The sequence below is a fragment of the Ursus maritimus genome, unplaced genomic scaffold (genome assembly GCF_017311325.1).
Source record: "Ursus maritimus isolate PB19 unplaced genomic scaffold, ASM1731132v1 scaffold_22, whole genome shotgun sequence".
Taxonomy (NCBI): Eukaryota; Metazoa; Chordata; class Mammalia; order Carnivora; family Ursidae; genus Ursus; species Ursus maritimus.
Genome location: NW_024424675.1, coordinates 33,023,924 through 33,040,382, shown reverse-complemented (window position 1 = coordinate 33,040,382; position 16,459 = coordinate 33,023,924). Strand labels below are relative to the sequence as shown.

Below are 16,459 nucleotides of genomic sequence, written 5' to 3'. Positions count from 1 at the left end.
TCACCACCGGCTCGGACTGGTGGCAGCTGAATGTTACATGGGTCTGACCTCAGGACAGGGACTTGTGCAGAGGCCTAGAAATTAAAACAACAAAGAGATGTCACTTACATCATTATACTGGCAAACATTAGAAAGCTACATCGTACCAAGGTTTGGTGAGAACGTGGGGAAATAGGAATGGTGATGGATGACTTGTGGGGACATAGATTATGCAACTGTTTTGGAAACAGTCTGGCCATCTTCAGTCAAACTATATTTTATACAGTTACATCAGATTTTTGAGAATTGAAATTATTTGGGATATGTTCTCTGATGAAAACACGATTGTGATAGAAATAAATAATAAAAAGACAGCCAAAAGGCCCATGTGTTTAGAAATTTAAAAAATGCACTCAACACAACCTGCGGGTCCAAGAAGAACTGAAAATGAAATTGAGAAAATATTTTGAACTAAATGATTATGATGAAACTATATATCAAATCTAATGGGATTCACCGAAAGCAGAACTTACATGGAAATGTATCCTTTTACACGCATATATTAGTAAAGAAGCAGCCATCTCAAGCATTTCCAAATATAACAACAAAAGAAACCATAGGGGCTCCTGGGTGGCTCAGTTGGTTAATCGAACTGCCTTCAGCCCAGGTCATGACCCCAGAGTCCTAGGATCAAGCCCCGCATCTGGCTCCTTGCTCAGCAGGGAATCTGCTTCTCCTTCTCCCTCTGCTTGCTATTCCCCCCTGCTCGTGCTCTCTCTCTCTCCCTCTGTCCGTCAAATGAATAAATAAAATCTTAAAAAAAACAAAAACCCAACCATAAAACATAAGGTAAGAAATGATAGAGCAGAAAACAATGAAATAAAACAAGGAAGAGCAATTGAGAGATCATCTGAGCCAGAAGCTGGTACTTTTTTTTTTTTTTAAGATTTTTATTTGAGAGAGAAAGAGAGAGAGCATGAGCAGGGGGAGGGGCAGAGGGAGAAGCAGATGCCCCCATTGTGGGGTTCTCCATGGGGTTCCAAGCAGGGCTCAATCCCAGGAGCCTGAGATCATGACCTGAGCCAACGTCAGACTCAACTGACTGAGCCACCCAGGCGCCCCAGAAGTTGTTACTTTAAAAAGGTGTTCAAAATAAAATAACCTCTGGCAATACCAATCAAATAAATAATAGAAAAGGTATAATAACCATTATCAGAAATAAAAAGTGGACATTCGGGGCACCTGGGTGGCACAGCGGTTAAGCGTCTGCCTTCAGCTCAGGGCGTGATCCCGGCGTTATGGGATCGAGCCCCACGTCAGGCTCCTCCGCTATGAAACTGCTTCTTCCTCTCCCACTCCCCCTGCTTGTGTTCCCTCTCTCGCTGGCTGTCTCTATCTCCGTCGAATAAATAAGCAAAATCTTTAAAAAAAAAAAAAAAAAGTGGACATTGATGGGGTTTTGGAATATCGGTGAGGTTCGGTGGGCTGGAGTCCGGAGCCGACGACCAAGAAAGAATTCTTGAGGGTCTTTGGTGCAAAATTGGTGGTTTATTAAAGCACGGGGACAGGACCCGTGGGCAGAAAGAGCTGCTTCCCCCGGGTTGTGAGGGATGGCTGATTATATACTATGAGGTTGGGGGAGGTAAGGAAAAAGGGAGGTTTGAGAAAGAACTTTCATATGTTAAAGAAGACTCACAGGATTCCGGAGGCCTTGTCATGGTCAAGTTAAGGTTGTTTACCCCTCCAGCAAGGCATTAGCTGTAAGATAGTTGGGAGCTTCCTGGAGGAACATTACACTCTGCCCACTCCAAGTATCTGTGGATGGGCTGCAGGTTATAAGGACATTTACTTGTTATTTACATTCCCTTCTGGAAGCTAGATCATTGATAGAAATGCTTTGTTCTTGTAAATTGCTAAGACTTTTGTAAACTGAGGGAGACTCGGTCTTGCAGGATTGTGATCTCTGTACGTTAACTACTTGTTTTTCCTTTGCTCAGCTTTAGGGCAGCCTGGCGTGACTGAAGAATGTCTCATATATCCCATCTTGGGGGCGAGGGGTTGTGGGATATCAGCTTCTGCTTTGTCCTCAGCTTGCCTTCTGTTCCCTCAACAAAAATTAACCGGGAATTTTATCGAGGTCCCTTGAGCACAAAATCAATATTTTAAAAAATCAAGTATTGAAAAAATTAATTATATTTCTACATTCCAGCAAGAAAAAACTGAAGATGAAACTTAACTTCTTTTTTTTTTTTTTTAAGATGTGTATTTATTTGACAGAGAGAGACAGCGAGAGAGGGGACACAAGCAAGGGGAGTGTGAGAAGGAGAAGCAGGCTCCCTCCCACCGAGCAGGGATCTTGATGTGGGGCTGGATCCCAGTACCCTGGGATCATAGTCTGAGCCCAAGGCAGACACTTAACCAACTGAGCCACCTAGGCGCCCCCAAAATGAAACTTCTTACAGTAGCAGAAAAAAATCAAATGAAAAGAGAATAAAACTAAGAAAAGATGTGCATGATCTTTATGTAGAAAATAGTAACTTTGTTGAGAGAAATTGAAGAAGATCTAAGTAGAAAGAGAGCTATACCATATTCATAGATTGGAAACCCTAATACTGTACAGATGTACTTTCTCCCCACATTTATTTATAGAGTCAATGCAATCCCAATCAAAATCCCAACCGGTTGTTGTTGTCTCGTTTGCTTGCATATGTACGTTATCTTGCAGAAACTATTTTAAAAATTCATTTAGAAAAGCCAAGGGACAAGAATAGCAAAGACATACCCTTGAAGAACATAAGAATAAGGCAGAAATACTTACTCTACAAGCAATTCAGATTTTTTTTTTAAAGATTTTATTTATTTATTTGACAGAGATAGAGACAGCCAGCAAGCGAGGGAACACAAGCCAGGGGAGTGGGAGAGGAAGAAGCAGGCTTCCAGCGGAGGAGCCTGATGTGGGGCTTGATCCCAGAATGCCAGGATCACGCCCTGAACCGAAGGCAGACGCTTAACGACTGAGCCACCCAGGCGCCCCCAAGCAATTCAGATTTTTATAAAGTTAAAGTAAGTAAAATATTGATCACGATATTTGGCCAAGGTTAGACTCAGACTAATGGTGTATTAGCATCCAGTGAGAAGACAGAAAGAACACAGTGATGTGAACAGGACACATTGAATATGACTATTATTCATGGTTACAGGGAATTCACTAAAAGGGAATAGAAGAGTAGGCTAAAGAAAACCCTAGAGCTAAGGAAGAGTAGTCAAGGAAGGAACAAATTTTCAGGAGAGTGAATCCTCTCTAAGGTTAGGATTCAGACTCACTGGAGAGGGTGTGGTAGCAGCCTGTTGGCTGGCATACAAGTTGGCTGGGTTGTCCCAAACCAGAGCTGGTGCACAGCCCCTGGGCAGAGGCTTGGTGGGGAGCTGGAGAAATGCTCCGAGAAGCTGCCTGCGGGGGGTGCTGTTAAACTAACTGGGAAGCGGTACCCAGGAAGTCACCAGGAAGCGAGCTCGCGCACCTGCAGGACTCACGCTTAGGAAGTTTGCCAGGTTATCCTAGGACGTCTTCTAGGAGTTGCCTGTGTGGGCCTTCCACTGACGGCACCTGCTGGGTAAGCTCCAACGGTCTGTAGCAGCTCTCCAGCCCATCTGAAGGTTTAACTTGCTTCCAGCTTATGCACCTGCCACTTCACTCAAGTCCCTCAGTCTGTAGCAGAAGGAACTTTCCTTGAGATTTGCAGACCACTGACTGGCCTTGAGGAGTGAAGGACCAAACTTTCCCAGAAGATAAGGCTGGACCACATTCGAAAGCAGCTGCCGCCAATGCCAGCAAGTCTGTTCAGGGTCACATTGACATAGGACTAACCGCCCCGGAGAATCTGCTTTTCCTCCCCTTTCCACGCCTTCCCCTTTACAACCCTCTGGCTTCCCTGCACGGGGAGGGTGGTCGTTGAGATATTAGTCCACCATCTTCCCAGGTTGCCAGCTTCTGTATAAAGCAAACTTTCCTTTCTCCCCATCACTTGTCTCTCAAGTATTGAGTTTTGAGGGGCCAGCAGCTGAACCCGAGTTCGGAATCGGTTCTCTGGTAAGAGTACACACACACCAGGGCAGCAGTGCGGGAGCAAGAAAAAGGAAAGCACGTCTAGAACAGAAGAGAAGCCCCTTCCTCCTCCGATGTCTGTCCTGCACCTGCTACTGACAAAGATGAACGGTGGGCCAGCTGGCAAGGGAGACATGTTCCCATATTCCAAGCCGGCAATAAGGACGGCTTTGCAACCGAGAGTCAGTAAGTTGGAAAGCAGCAAAAACAGAATAGGACAGAGCCCTCAGATGGTCCCCTACGTCGATACAGGAAGTTGATTTATGTCACAGGTTGTCTTGCAGACCAGTAGGGACAAGAGAGTCTTTTCAATAAATGCCCCTGGGACAAATATCCTTATCTGTATTTTTATTTTTTTTAAGTAGGCTCCACACCCAGTGTGGAGCCCAACACAGGGCTTGAACTCACGACCCTGAGATCAAGACCTGAGCTGAGATCAAGAGTCAGACCCTTAACTGACTGAGGCACCCAGGCGCCCCACATCCATATTTTTAAAAAAGAAAAAGAAGAGAAACCTGATCACTACTTCTCATCACGGGCACAATCAATTCTGACCGGTTGTAGCCTTAATACAAAAAGGAAAACGAAAAAGATTTTAGAATGTAATAGAGGATAGTATTTGCATGACCAATTTTCATCCACCAAGTTGGCCAACACTGAATTGTCTGGCAACACTGAGTTGTTCTTTTCAAGGGTGAGGAACAACTGGAACACTCATCCGCTGGGGTGAGAGAGCGAGCTGGGGGCAATTCTTTGGAAAACAATTGGTTGTGATCTTATAAATTTGAGAAAACACATCATTTCTGATACAACAAACCCCAAGAGAAATGCATTTCCATGTGTACAAGAGACAGGTAGGGAAATGTTCGTAGCAGCATCACTCAAAATAGCCAAAATCTGGAAGCGACCCAGCTGTCCACCAGTATGCGCTAGAAGGATGGAGAGAGTGTGGTAAGTTCATACTACTGGATATCAATGTGAATGAGCAGTACAGAGCTATGCTCAACACCTTGGATGAACTTCGAAGCATAATGGTGAGTGCAAGCAGACAACTGACTTGAAAATACTGATATAAAGGTCCACTGCATAACTAAAAGCAAGGAAGTGATTACCACAAAAATCAACTTACTGGTTCCCTTTGTCTGAGGAAGGCAATTACGGCTGGGAACAGGCATATAGGGGCTTCTAAGTCACTAGAAACATTTTTTTTTTAAGATTTTATTTATTTATTCGACAGAGATAGAGACAGCCAGTGAGAGAGGGAACACAAGCAGGGGGAGTGGGAGAGGAAGAAGCAGGCTCCCAGCGGAGAAGCCTGATGTGGGGCTCTATCCCAGAACACAGGGATCACGCCCTGAGCTGAAGGCAGACGCTTAACGACTGAGCCACCCAGGCGCCCCTAGAAACATTTTTAAAAGCTTCATCTGAGCGGTGTTTACATGGGGTTTGTTTTAGAACAATTCATTACATTTGCGTGTTTTATGTTTTAGACACTTTTCTCCCTGTGCTGCATTTTACGACAGGTTAATTAAAACATACCTAGGTATTATGAGTATCTCGGCAAATTACATATCAAGTCTGTACATTAGAAGTATTGGAAATAAGAAGTTACTCAGTGAAAAAACTGACCAGAAAAATATGGAAAAATCTCAGAAGTAGGCAGACACATCCCTCAAAGAGAATGCAGACATTCTCTCAAGCGCCTGGATGTATTCGTCACGTGAGACGTTGTCACATCGTCATAAAGAGGCTTCTTCGTTAGACAAACTCGCGTTAGGGGAATTCACCGGCTGGAGCTACAAGGTCAGCTGAGAGGAGGGATGCGGGTTCCAAAAATGGGGACCAGCGCTTTCTCCTTTAAGGGCCTCAGTTTCCCTATGAATACACTGCGGAGACTGGATCACATGATCCCTGGAATATCAACTGAACCAACCACAAAGGTGCAGAGTGTCTGAGTTGGGGGTGGCAGAAAGGAAGGACGACATGGGGCAGGGAGGGTGATGGGTCTCACGCTGGCGCAGAGGTGGACAGATCGGGGCTTGGAGAAGGGCAAGGTCTTGCCCTCTTGTTCACAGGACATCCAGCGTGGGACAGAACCAGAGCCACAGTGCCAACTGCCTCTTTTCCTGACGCCGCCAGCCTTACGGACCCGGGGACAGCTGAGGAGCTTAACGCGGTTTAAGGCATGGTACTGAGGAGGGGAGAGCTGCCGGGTTCCAAAGAGGTCAGAGCTGACGTTTCGGGAGGAATCCAAGCCCCACTCGTGGGAGCAGCACTTCCTTCAGGGAGAGAATGTCCCGATTGTCCTGTCCTGTCCTTCTCGGTCCCACCCCGCCCTGGCCCTACTGAACACTGGCCATCGCTTTATCTGCTCCCTCCTCTCTCGGCAAGGACCAGTAGGGGTTTCGGTGCAGTCCTAACGATCTCACAGAGCACAGCTTTTCTTGGCTTCTAGGTAGGTGCTAACAGATTGTTTCCATCAAGCGTGGATCCCTGCCCTCGGAAGTCTGACTCCTGTTTCCGAGCGTATTTCTGAGATTGTAAATTCGCGTCCATGTGGGCGTTTTTACTTAGGTCTACGTGTGTGTTTCTCTGTGCCTGTGGTGGCTTTGTGGCATGCCTGCTTGCCAGCCACGCGGTGGTCCCCAGGCCAGCAGGCGCGGCCTACCTGAGAGCTTAAGACATGCAGCTGGGGCCCCATCCCAGATGCACTGCCTCCAAATCTGTATTTCACGGTTCTTGTGCACGTTAGTATTTGACAAGCCCGTCAGGCCTGTTTGCAGATACCCAGGAAAACATGTACTTCCTGTGGGCGAGAAGGTCCCTACCAAGGGGATGGGTGCATTTGTATTACAGATCTGGGTGTTTACAGGCACACTCGTGCGTCTCTGTACGTCAGCGTGATGTGTCCCTTGTTCAAAGGTGGGCAGCATTTCTTGAGCGCTGACTATCTGCCAGGCACCCCCGTAAGTCCCTAACACAATCATTTCTATCCTCTGCCTCATTTGATTTTCATAAAGGCCTTGCAGGGACCAGAGAGAGGGAATGTTTTGTGTTGAAAGCCTTAAAAATATCCAAACCCTTTGACCCAGTACATTCCATTTCTAGACATCTGTCCTAGCAGAAAAATCTGAAATAAAGAAACAATGATTCACCTACAAAGATTTACATATGCATGTAATCTACAACAGAAACCAAGAACCGGGAACAACGAGTTTGTCCTGCGGAGTTACAGAAGTGATGACAAAGCCTTGAAATGAGCAACAATGTGGTCATTAGCTGAGTTCAGCGGAACACGCTTTTTCTGTCCGTCCAAGTGCGTGCTGTGCAAAGGGTTCATAGAGCCGATGGACGTGGCCACTGCTGTCGTGAAGATCAGGATATTTATGAAGTTTATATAACACTGGGATATTGTGTTATAATGTAAACCAAAAAAAAAAAAAAAAGAAGAAGAAGAAGAAGAAGAAGATCTACGGTTGTGTATCTGGGGCACTTGGGTGACTCAGTCCATCAAGCATCCAGTTCTTGATTTCGGCTCAGGTCATGATCTCAGGGTCATGAGATCGAGCCCCGCATCAGACTCATGTGCTGGGTGTGGAGCCTGCTTGAGATTCTCTCTCTCTCTGCACCTCCCTCCTCTAAAAAAAATTAAAGAAATATTTGAAACTGTGTATCAGGTGTGATCACAATCAAGGGAAAAATGCATTTGAATCAGAAAGAACAAGCCACACCTTCCCTCCAGACAGGGAGCCGGAAGAGGCGGGTGACCTGCCAGTCCGTACACATAGTCCTGTGAAAGTCTTGGCTTATTTTCTGTATGAACTGGTTTTGATGCCCCATAGATTGCAAGAGTCACGGTTTGAAAGGAATGAAAGCAATGTTTTGTCAAGTAACGTGAATACTAGCTCCTTTGTGGAGAGGATGGCTTTGCAAATTATGGGAGAATTTTTGGAAAATGTTTCTTTTTCTCTGTGTAGATTTAGACCGTGCGTTATTTGCGAATTGTTTATGCTTCGGGAGGGGGTTGTCATAAGTCTGTCTGTCACCTGGACGCTTGGAAAATAAAGATCACCTGCATATCGCAGCAGGTGGAGGGCTCAAAAGGACTAATCACGTTATGTCAATGACCGCTCTGGATCTTTTGGGGAAACTTGGAATGCCAAAGACCTCCTAGACCATCCCGCCACACCCTTTCTTCACGTCCATCAGGGGCGGGTCCAGACTGAGGAGCCCAGACACAGGGAAATACGGTGCTGAGATATGCCCATGCATCACCTTGTAGGAGAGGGAGGCTGAGCCCCGAAAGGAGAGAAAGCTCTGGGCTGCACACAGAACTCGTGCTGCAAGAGTGGTGCTTGGTTCTTCTTGTCTTCCTACTTTTCTCCTCCCATTGTTTGGATAATGATTACTTTGTTTAAAAAATGCAACTCTTACCAATGAATTAAAAAATATTGAAAGAGTTCAGAAATCAGATTTGATTCCCTAGTTCTTTTTTTTAAGACTTTTTTTTTTTAAGAGCAGTTTTAGATTCCCAGCAAAATTAAGAGACAGGTACAGAGATTTCCTGTATACTTTCTCCCCCCACACACAGGCACAGCTTCCCCCACTATCGACATTCCCCCACTGGAGTGGTCCATCTGTTACAATCCACGGACACATCACAATCACCGGGAATCCAGAGTTGACAGCAGGGCTCACTCTTGGTGTTTGTCCATTCCATGGGTTTGGACAAACGTATCATGACATATGTCGATCATTACGGTATTATACAGAGTAGTTTCATTGTCCTAAAAATACCCCACCGATTTATTTCCCCCTCCCCAAGCCCTGGCAACCTCTGATCTTTTTACTGTCTCTGTAGTCTTGCCTTTTCTGGAATGTCACACAGTTGGAATCATATAAGATGTAGCCTTTTCAGATCGGTTTCTTTCACTTAGTAATACGTATTTACATTTCTTCCGTCTTTCCATGGCTCAATAGCTCATTTCTTCTGAAAAATATCCCATCGTCTGGATGTACCACAATTTACTTATCCATTCACCTACTGAAGGACATCTGGTTGCTTGCAAATTTGGGCAATTACGAGTACAGCTGCTATCAACATCCTTGTGCGGTTCTTTCCTGTGGACGTAAGTTCTCTTTTTCTTTTGGGTAAATACCAAGGGGCATGCTTGCTTAATCATATGGTCAAAGTATGTTTAATTTGGTAAGAAATTGCCAAATCGTTTTCCAACGTGGCTGCACCATTTTGCATTCCCATCAGCAATGCATGAGAATTCCATTGCTCCACATTTGCCTTGGCTGTTGTCAGTGTTGCAGATTTCAGCCACTCTAACAGGTGTCTAGAGAATCTCATTGTTTTTATTTGCATTTCCCTGAAGACATAGGATGCGGAGCATCTTGTGCTTATTTGCCATCTGTATATGTTCTTTGGCGAGGTGTCTGCTTTCAGGTCTTTGGCCTATTTTTTAATTGAGTTGTTTTCTTAAAGTTGATTTTTAAAGAGTTCTTTGTATATTTTGGGTAAACGTCTTTATCAGATGTGTCTTTTTATAATCTTCCTTAGGGAAGTGGGTCCGAGGCAGTGATTTATGTACAAGAGGTTTCCTGGGGAGTATTCGGAGAGCAACAGCCAAGAGGTAAAAGAAGCCGATTGTGTAGAAGGACTAGTGGACGTGGGATGCAGTTACAACAAAGGCTCAGTTTGTTTCCCAGAGTCCACAGTCTCTCATGGTTCTGAGGGCTTCAGAGGGGAGGGGGGGAGATGGGCTAGGCCGGTGATGGGTAGTAAGGAGGGCACGTATCGCATGGTGCACTGGGTGTTATACGCAAGTAATGAATCATGGAACTTTACATCAAAAACTGGGGATGTACTGTATGGTGACTAACATAACATAACAAAAAATTATTATAAAAAAAAACAAAAAAAAAACAACAAAAAAAACCCCTCAAAGGCTCAGCCGATCCCACCGGCAGCTCAGGGGCTGAGGGGCCCCTCGGAGGTGTCCCTAATCAAACTAGGGAGCTCAGCCTTTGTGCCCCAACACCCAGCAGTCAGCGGATACCGGTTCCCCTGGTTGCCCGGGGAGTGGGGTGTACGCTCGGATGCAGCAGCGCGCTTGGGCGGGGACATTCCCGGGGAGCGGCTCAGCTGCGAGCGTCAGCGGCCAGGCCTCCCGGCGCGTGGAGGCATCGGCGCCTCAGGCCTGTGAGAGGATCCGGACGGCACACCACAGCAGCTGCTCTATCATCTGAAGAACAGAAACTGGAAAAAAGACAAAGAATGCAGGGCTTGGAGTCCCACCATGGACTTGCTGTATGATTTGGGGCATACTGTCGCTGTGAGCCTCGGTTTCCCCATCTGTACACTGAGAAGCTGTTACCAGACAGACGGTCTCTGAGTTTCTAGTCGTGGCTAACTGGGACTCTCCTCAGAAAACAGTCAGCAGGCAAGGAGATGCTCTGGAAGCTGGCCGCAGACACCAGAGAAGATGAGGCTGAGGCGAGGCCGAGACAGGGAGGGAGTTCATGGATCTCAGGGAGTTTCTAGAACAAAGTGAGGTAGTCTATCCTTCCAGGGCTTTCCTTCAAAAGGAATCTATGAATCATTAGTTTTTAAAACAGCAGAACAGAGTGGGACATTGAAAGTCGGCTGAACCATCCCTTCATTACACAAATGAGAGGTCATGCCCAGTGTCAACACTGAGCCAACGGCCGAGCTGCGGACAAATGCTGTTCCTGAAGCCGAGCCAGGTTATTCCTCAATGCCCCTGCTGCCTGTACCTCGAGAGACTGACTCAAGGTTCTCTGTGGCTGGAAGAAAGAGATACCCCTCAAGCTTACTTCCACGAAAGGAGATTTATTTGAAAAGAGGATGAGAGAAGATTTTCTCCACCCTCTTCTGAAGAATGGGAAAAACCAAGGACAGGAAAGAAGTGACTTGAGTATGGAGCTGTCAGGGTAGGGCAAGTTCAGAATGGATCCAGAGTGCTGGAGGGCGAGACGCTCTCTTAGCACAATAAGGTCAGAATGAATAGATCCCACGGAATAAGATCTGATTAATTCATATAAACCTTGAGAGACTTGCAGGGAAAACTGAATCTTGTGGTCCAGATATTTGAGTTAGATAAGCTTGGTTGAGAGTTGAGCTTGAGCCAGGTGGAACACTGCCACCTTTCCCCCTTACCCACCCCCCAAAAGATTGGTTTCTCCCTCCCCTCTTCCAGACATCACCGCTCCGCCACACAGAATCAATAGACACTGAGATTTGAGTCCCCCACGTCCCCGCCAAACGCCAGAGCATATGTGAGAAATTCGCTTGCTGTTCAGCGGACTGGGGAGTGCAGATAATGTATTGATACATGTACTCCTGTAGTGAGGGCTGCACATCCCAGGAAAAGGGGATGCAGAGGCACAGGGAAGGGATTGCACAAGAAAGGAAGAGATTTTGAAGAGAAGGGGGAGAGCTGGGAAGGAAGGAACATCTGGGGAATCTTCCAGAGTTCTGGGGATGATCCCCAAGGATACCCCAAAAGGCCCGGCACCCAGAGCAGGGGGCAGGGACATCACTGTGCAGTCCAAGAGAGCAAGGAGGGGAACACCTGACTCTCCTCCAGGAGCCCTGCATGGCGACCAATGGAAACGCCTGGGTGACAATGTCTAGCCCCGGTCAGGGTCTGTTGGGCATAAACTTGCATCAGGAAAGTTCCTCACCTATAACTGACAATCTGGCCAGAACAGAGTAAAACAGGTTTCAGATTCTTCAGATTCTTCTCACTTCGTTTCCCACCCCCAATCCCACCCAGAGATGGACCAGAAACATTTTCATATGGGATCCATGATGAAATGAAGAACTCAGAGGCAGGAAGTGGAGCAAGGCCATCCAGTGGGCTGACATTGGACTCCAAACGGTGGTCAGGAGCAGTACCATTCATGTCACGCACAAATTCCAAATCTCAGTGCCTTAACCCGGTACACATGTATTTCTAGCTCATGTCATAGTCCCAAGCAAGTGCAGAGGACAGCCTGGGACCCACACAGAAATTCAGAAGGCTGGGCTCCTTCCTCCGGGTCCTTGACGTCCTCTCCATGCAGCCAGCAGGTGCCGAGAGAGTTTTATGGGCCAGGTCCAGAATTGGAACACAGCACTCCTGCTCCCATTTCACTGACCAGAGCGTACAAGTAGCTACACTCAGTCGAAGAGGGAGGTGAACAACTCAGCCTCTCCGTGTGCCCAGGGAAAGGCAGACACCGCGGGTAGCGGCGCTCCCTAAGGTTAGTTACCTTTCCACCATCTGTCTCTTGCTGCAGGATCTTTCCTCCGGATCAGTTCAGTTTTTCCAGATGAGGATCCCCTCATTCTCTGCCTGATGGCTTTATGCCTGGCTGTGCCACCCTGCAGCTAGGTCGGGAGCGAGGGTGAGGTGCCGGGGGACCTCGCCATTGGCGAGCAGCTTTTCACCTCTTCCCCTCATTAGGTGACAGTCGAGCTCCTCATTTCCCACGTTATACCTCTCATCCTCAGCTTTATGGAATTCGCACTGCCATTCTCCTCCCCATGTTACAGAAAACAAAAGTGAGGCTCAGTGGGACAAAGTCCCTCAAATTTGTCCCAAATTACAGAGCCATTAATCTACGGGTGCAGGATTTAAAACCCTACCTGTTTGGCTCTGAAATGCTCTGTTTTTCCACTTCCTAGCTTAGGGGAGAAACCCACACATGCAGACATGTCATCCTTCACCTCACCCCTCATATTCTAGACCAGATGCAATGAGTCAAGGAAGATGGAAATGCAGAGAAAACCTTGAGTATTTATTTATTCACTAACCAACAGTCATTTCCTCTTGTGCGCCAAGCCTCACGTTGGATGCTGGGCATACACAGATAAAACAGGCCCACACTTAGACCCTGGAGGTGTTGGTCACAGAGCCACACCTTCGTCAAGACACTTTCATTTTTCTCAGGCTTGGGGAACAAAGGAATCGTCAGACCATGCGTACTGGGAAGTCCTAATAATCTTGTTGAACTGGCAAGAATATATCTGTGGAAAGAAAATAAAACAGAGCCTCAGCACAGGAACAATCCCAGAGACCCTTACATTCCTCCCAGCCAGAGGGTCCCCCTGTCAGTGAGCCCTACATCCCTTGGGATAAGAAGAGAGAGAACATGGAGCTGGATTAGTCAAAACAGCTCTGGCCTTTGATCTAAGAATCAAGAACAAATCCAGGTTGCTCATGGACTGTTCCCATCTTCATTATGGCAAAATCTGGGCATCGGGCTAGATCATCCTGGAATGGTCTCTCCATCTGGGCATTATACCGGGTGTTTCCTGTGGTTCCAGATAACCTAGCCAATCAAGGCCATCACCGCGGCAACACTCTCTCCATGCACACAGCGCTTCGAGGTTTAAAAGGCACTTTTACATGTGGTATCTCAGTGGATATACTTGTGTCCATTTTACAGCTGGGGACACCAAGGCTAAGGAAGACACAGCCAGTTGCTTGTAGTCACACAGGGGGTCAGAGGCAGAGGTGCTATGAAAAGATAAAATTCTGGCCTCTTGTATCATGGCTCCTTTCTTCTGGCTCATTCCAAGAAGCCTTTCCTCCCAGGACCCAGCACTAGCAGTCACAGGTGACCGTGGGAACTGCTTGCTTAGAAAACTGGGGGTGAGTGGTATTGAGGGGTAGTGGATCTACTTGGGGGGGAGTGGTGCACCCTCCTTCACAGGGCAGGGCACCAGGAGCTTGAGGCCGTGGCAGGACACTGGGGGTGTGGATGGGCACCAGATCTCACCTTCCACTGGCTCAAAACATGAGTTCCCACACACCCCCTTGCAGCACTTGAGACCATTCCGGCAATGGCCGTCATTCAGGCAGAGGTCTGGGGGGTTGGGCTTCTTGCACTCGCCAGTGTCTGCTAGACACTTCCCAGGATTGACCTTGACTGGTGAGAACGGGGCCACAACTCAGAGGCTTGCCCTCCTAGACATCACCCCAGCTCCTACCTCATCTCTAACCCATGCGTGCCGATCACTTCCTCTCTACCTCAGGACCCTAACTGAGCCCAGCGCGTGTCCTGAAGGAGCCCCTGTTCCACCAGGGGACCCCAGCCAGTGTTGTAAGTGTCTGACAGACAGAGTGACTCATTAGCTGAATGAGCAGCTAACTCATTGACTGGCTCACCAGCCGTTGGACTGACTCGCCCAGAACAGCAGTCAGTCAGCTGTGGCTCTGCTCCACCCTCCAGCCAGTTCCGGGGAGTCCCCCCCACTTCTCCAAGATGTGTGTCCTCAAGCTAAAATCGCCCTGGTCCCCTCTTCCCGGGCTGTGTTTCCCCACCTGGCTTTGATGGGTCTACAGGATCCACGCATTTGATGCCACAATATTCACGACAGCACTTCTGCTCCTTTGGACACTGCCAGTCGCTCTGGCATTGAGGGGGTTCAAACACAAGGCACAACACACGAGGCGTGAAGGGGCAAGCTCCATGCTTGGCTTTTTCTAAGGGTAAGAACAAAGGAGGAAGAGGGAGCTGATTCTGAGTCATGACTACAATTCCGGACAAGGAACCAGCTTCCCAGGAGGGGAGAGAAAACCTAACTCAGGCAGCCGACCCCAAAGGAAGAGCGGGAACTGTTAGGGTTCCAGTTTAAAGGCGGGTGTGGGGCGGTGCTGGGCTCAGCCAGCCACTCAGCCAAGAGGGAGTCAATGGAACGGGAAAGAAGGTACAGATGGTGGTGTGCTGGTCAGTGTTTTAAGAGAAGCCTTTTGGCGTTTGCCAATTTCCATGGTGTAAATACCGCCACTATGGCTGATTTCAAGCTACCGACACGACGCCCACTGGCTCGCAAAAGTCTTGAAAGTGTAACCTTCCGCTGTTGTGAGCCTGTATAAACCAGCTCCGGCACACGGCTGGGTAGAGCGCACGGTCGGGAGCTCCTGGCCCGCGGTTGACTGGGAGGGAGGCGGAGAGGGACCGCGATAGTAGGAGAGGCAACTCATCAGGGCCTGAAGGAAAGATTGCAGATCAAATGACAAGTACATTGAGACAGAGTGACCGTTAAAAAGGAAAAGTAAGAGAAAAAGAGAACATTCTGGAAAATTAAGCAGAGATCCGAATAATGTGATGGAGCAAAAGACCAAACAGTAGAGAAGGAGCTGTGGAGAGAACGATAAGCAGTACAGGGGCTGGGGTCACCGGGTCCATGTGGCGAAAGGTGGGTTTCTGGACACTCAGAAGCTCTTAGCTGAAGTCCTCAGAGAGATGTTTGAAATTAGGGGCCATGGCCTGCAACAGATGACTGGATTAAGAAGTTGTGGTCCATATATACAATGGAATATTACTCAGCAATCAGAAAGAATGAGTTCTCAACATTTGCTACAACATGGACGGCACTGGAGGAGATAATGCTTAGTGAAATAAGTCAAGCAGAGAAAGACAACTATCATATGATTTCTCTCATCTATGGAACATAAGAACTAGAATGATCAGTAGGGGAAGAAAGGGATAAAGAAAGGGGGGGTAATCAGAAGGGGGAATGAAACATGAGAGACTATGGACTATGAGAAACAAACTGAGGGCTACAGAGGGGAGGGGGGTGGGGGAATGGGATAGACCGGTGATGGGTAGTAAGGAGGGCACATATTGCATGGTGCACTGGGTGTTATACACAACTAATGAATCATCGAGCCTTACATCGAAAACCGGGGATGTACTGTATGGTGACTAACATAATATAATAAAAAATCATTATTAATAAAAAAAAAAAAAAGAAGAAGAAATTAGGGGCCATGGGCCTGGCCCACCACTGGAAAGGTGACTTCAAGGTCAACCCCTGGACTAGGAAGAGACTACTGCCATGCTGAGCCATCATGGACCCTGGCACTGGATATGGCCTGAGAGACTCCAACTCACCTTTGCTAGCACCTTCCACAGTCCAGGACGTGAGGATTTGGAGGGCAAGGAGCACCATGAAGAGGATGAGGCTGTTGGGTTTCATAGTGACGGCAGGTGGGGTGGTGATGGCCAGTGCCTGCCTTTCCCTTTATACCTCCCTGGGAGGGTGTGTTCCCTCCAGAAGCGCCCAGGGCCCTCCCAGTGTTCCTAGGCTGGAAATTCAGGGGAGGACAGTAACTCTGCCACCCAGGGTATTGATGGCAGGAGCCTGAGGCCTAGGAAGGGATACGTGGAACTTGAAGGGGGAGGTGTCCACGGGCTGGTCAGGAGGCCATTCTGGAAGCACCCGCCTTGGGCCTTTGCCATGCAGCGGGGGAGGGGCCCGGAGGGGAGCATACAGGGCAGAACAGGAGGACATTACAAAGGTGCCTTTCTCCGTGCCTTGACCTTCCCACACTCCTGGACTTGCTGCCAATT

General features: G+C 47.8%; 1 protein-coding gene across 1 annotated transcript; it reads right to left on the bottom strand.

The window, feature by feature from the left end:
• Positions 1-10,284: 10,284 nt before the first annotated feature.
• Positions 10,285-16,085, bottom strand: LOC103669877 (antileukoproteinase-like). The gene is made up of 4 exons (XM_040638677.1): positions 16,001-16,085; positions 14,425-14,586; positions 13,880-14,029; positions 10,285-10,349 (listed from the first exon to the last, which is right to left on the bottom strand). Exons 1-4 carry the CDS (start codon positions 16,083-16,085, stop codon positions 10,285-10,287), a joined length of 462 nt encoding a protein of 153 aa, XP_040494611.1.
• Between the last annotated feature and the right edge of the window lie 374 nt (positions 16,086-16,459).

Excerpts from the sequence above, each read along its gene's own strand:
- LOC103669877 (XM_040638677.1), bottom strand. The coding sequence starts at position 16,085 with ATGAAACCCAACAGCCTCATCCTCTTCATGGTGCTCCTTGCCCTCCAA. Across the intron at positions 14,587-16,000 it reads TGTGGAAGGTGCTAGCAAAG|AAAAAGCCAAGCATGGAGCT; the intron begins GTGAGTTGGAGT and ends TCTTACCCTTAG. Across the intron at positions 14,030-14,424 it reads TGTAGACCCATCAAAGCCAG|TCAAGGTCAATCCTGGGAAG; the intron begins GTGGGGAAACAC and ends CGTTCTCACCAG.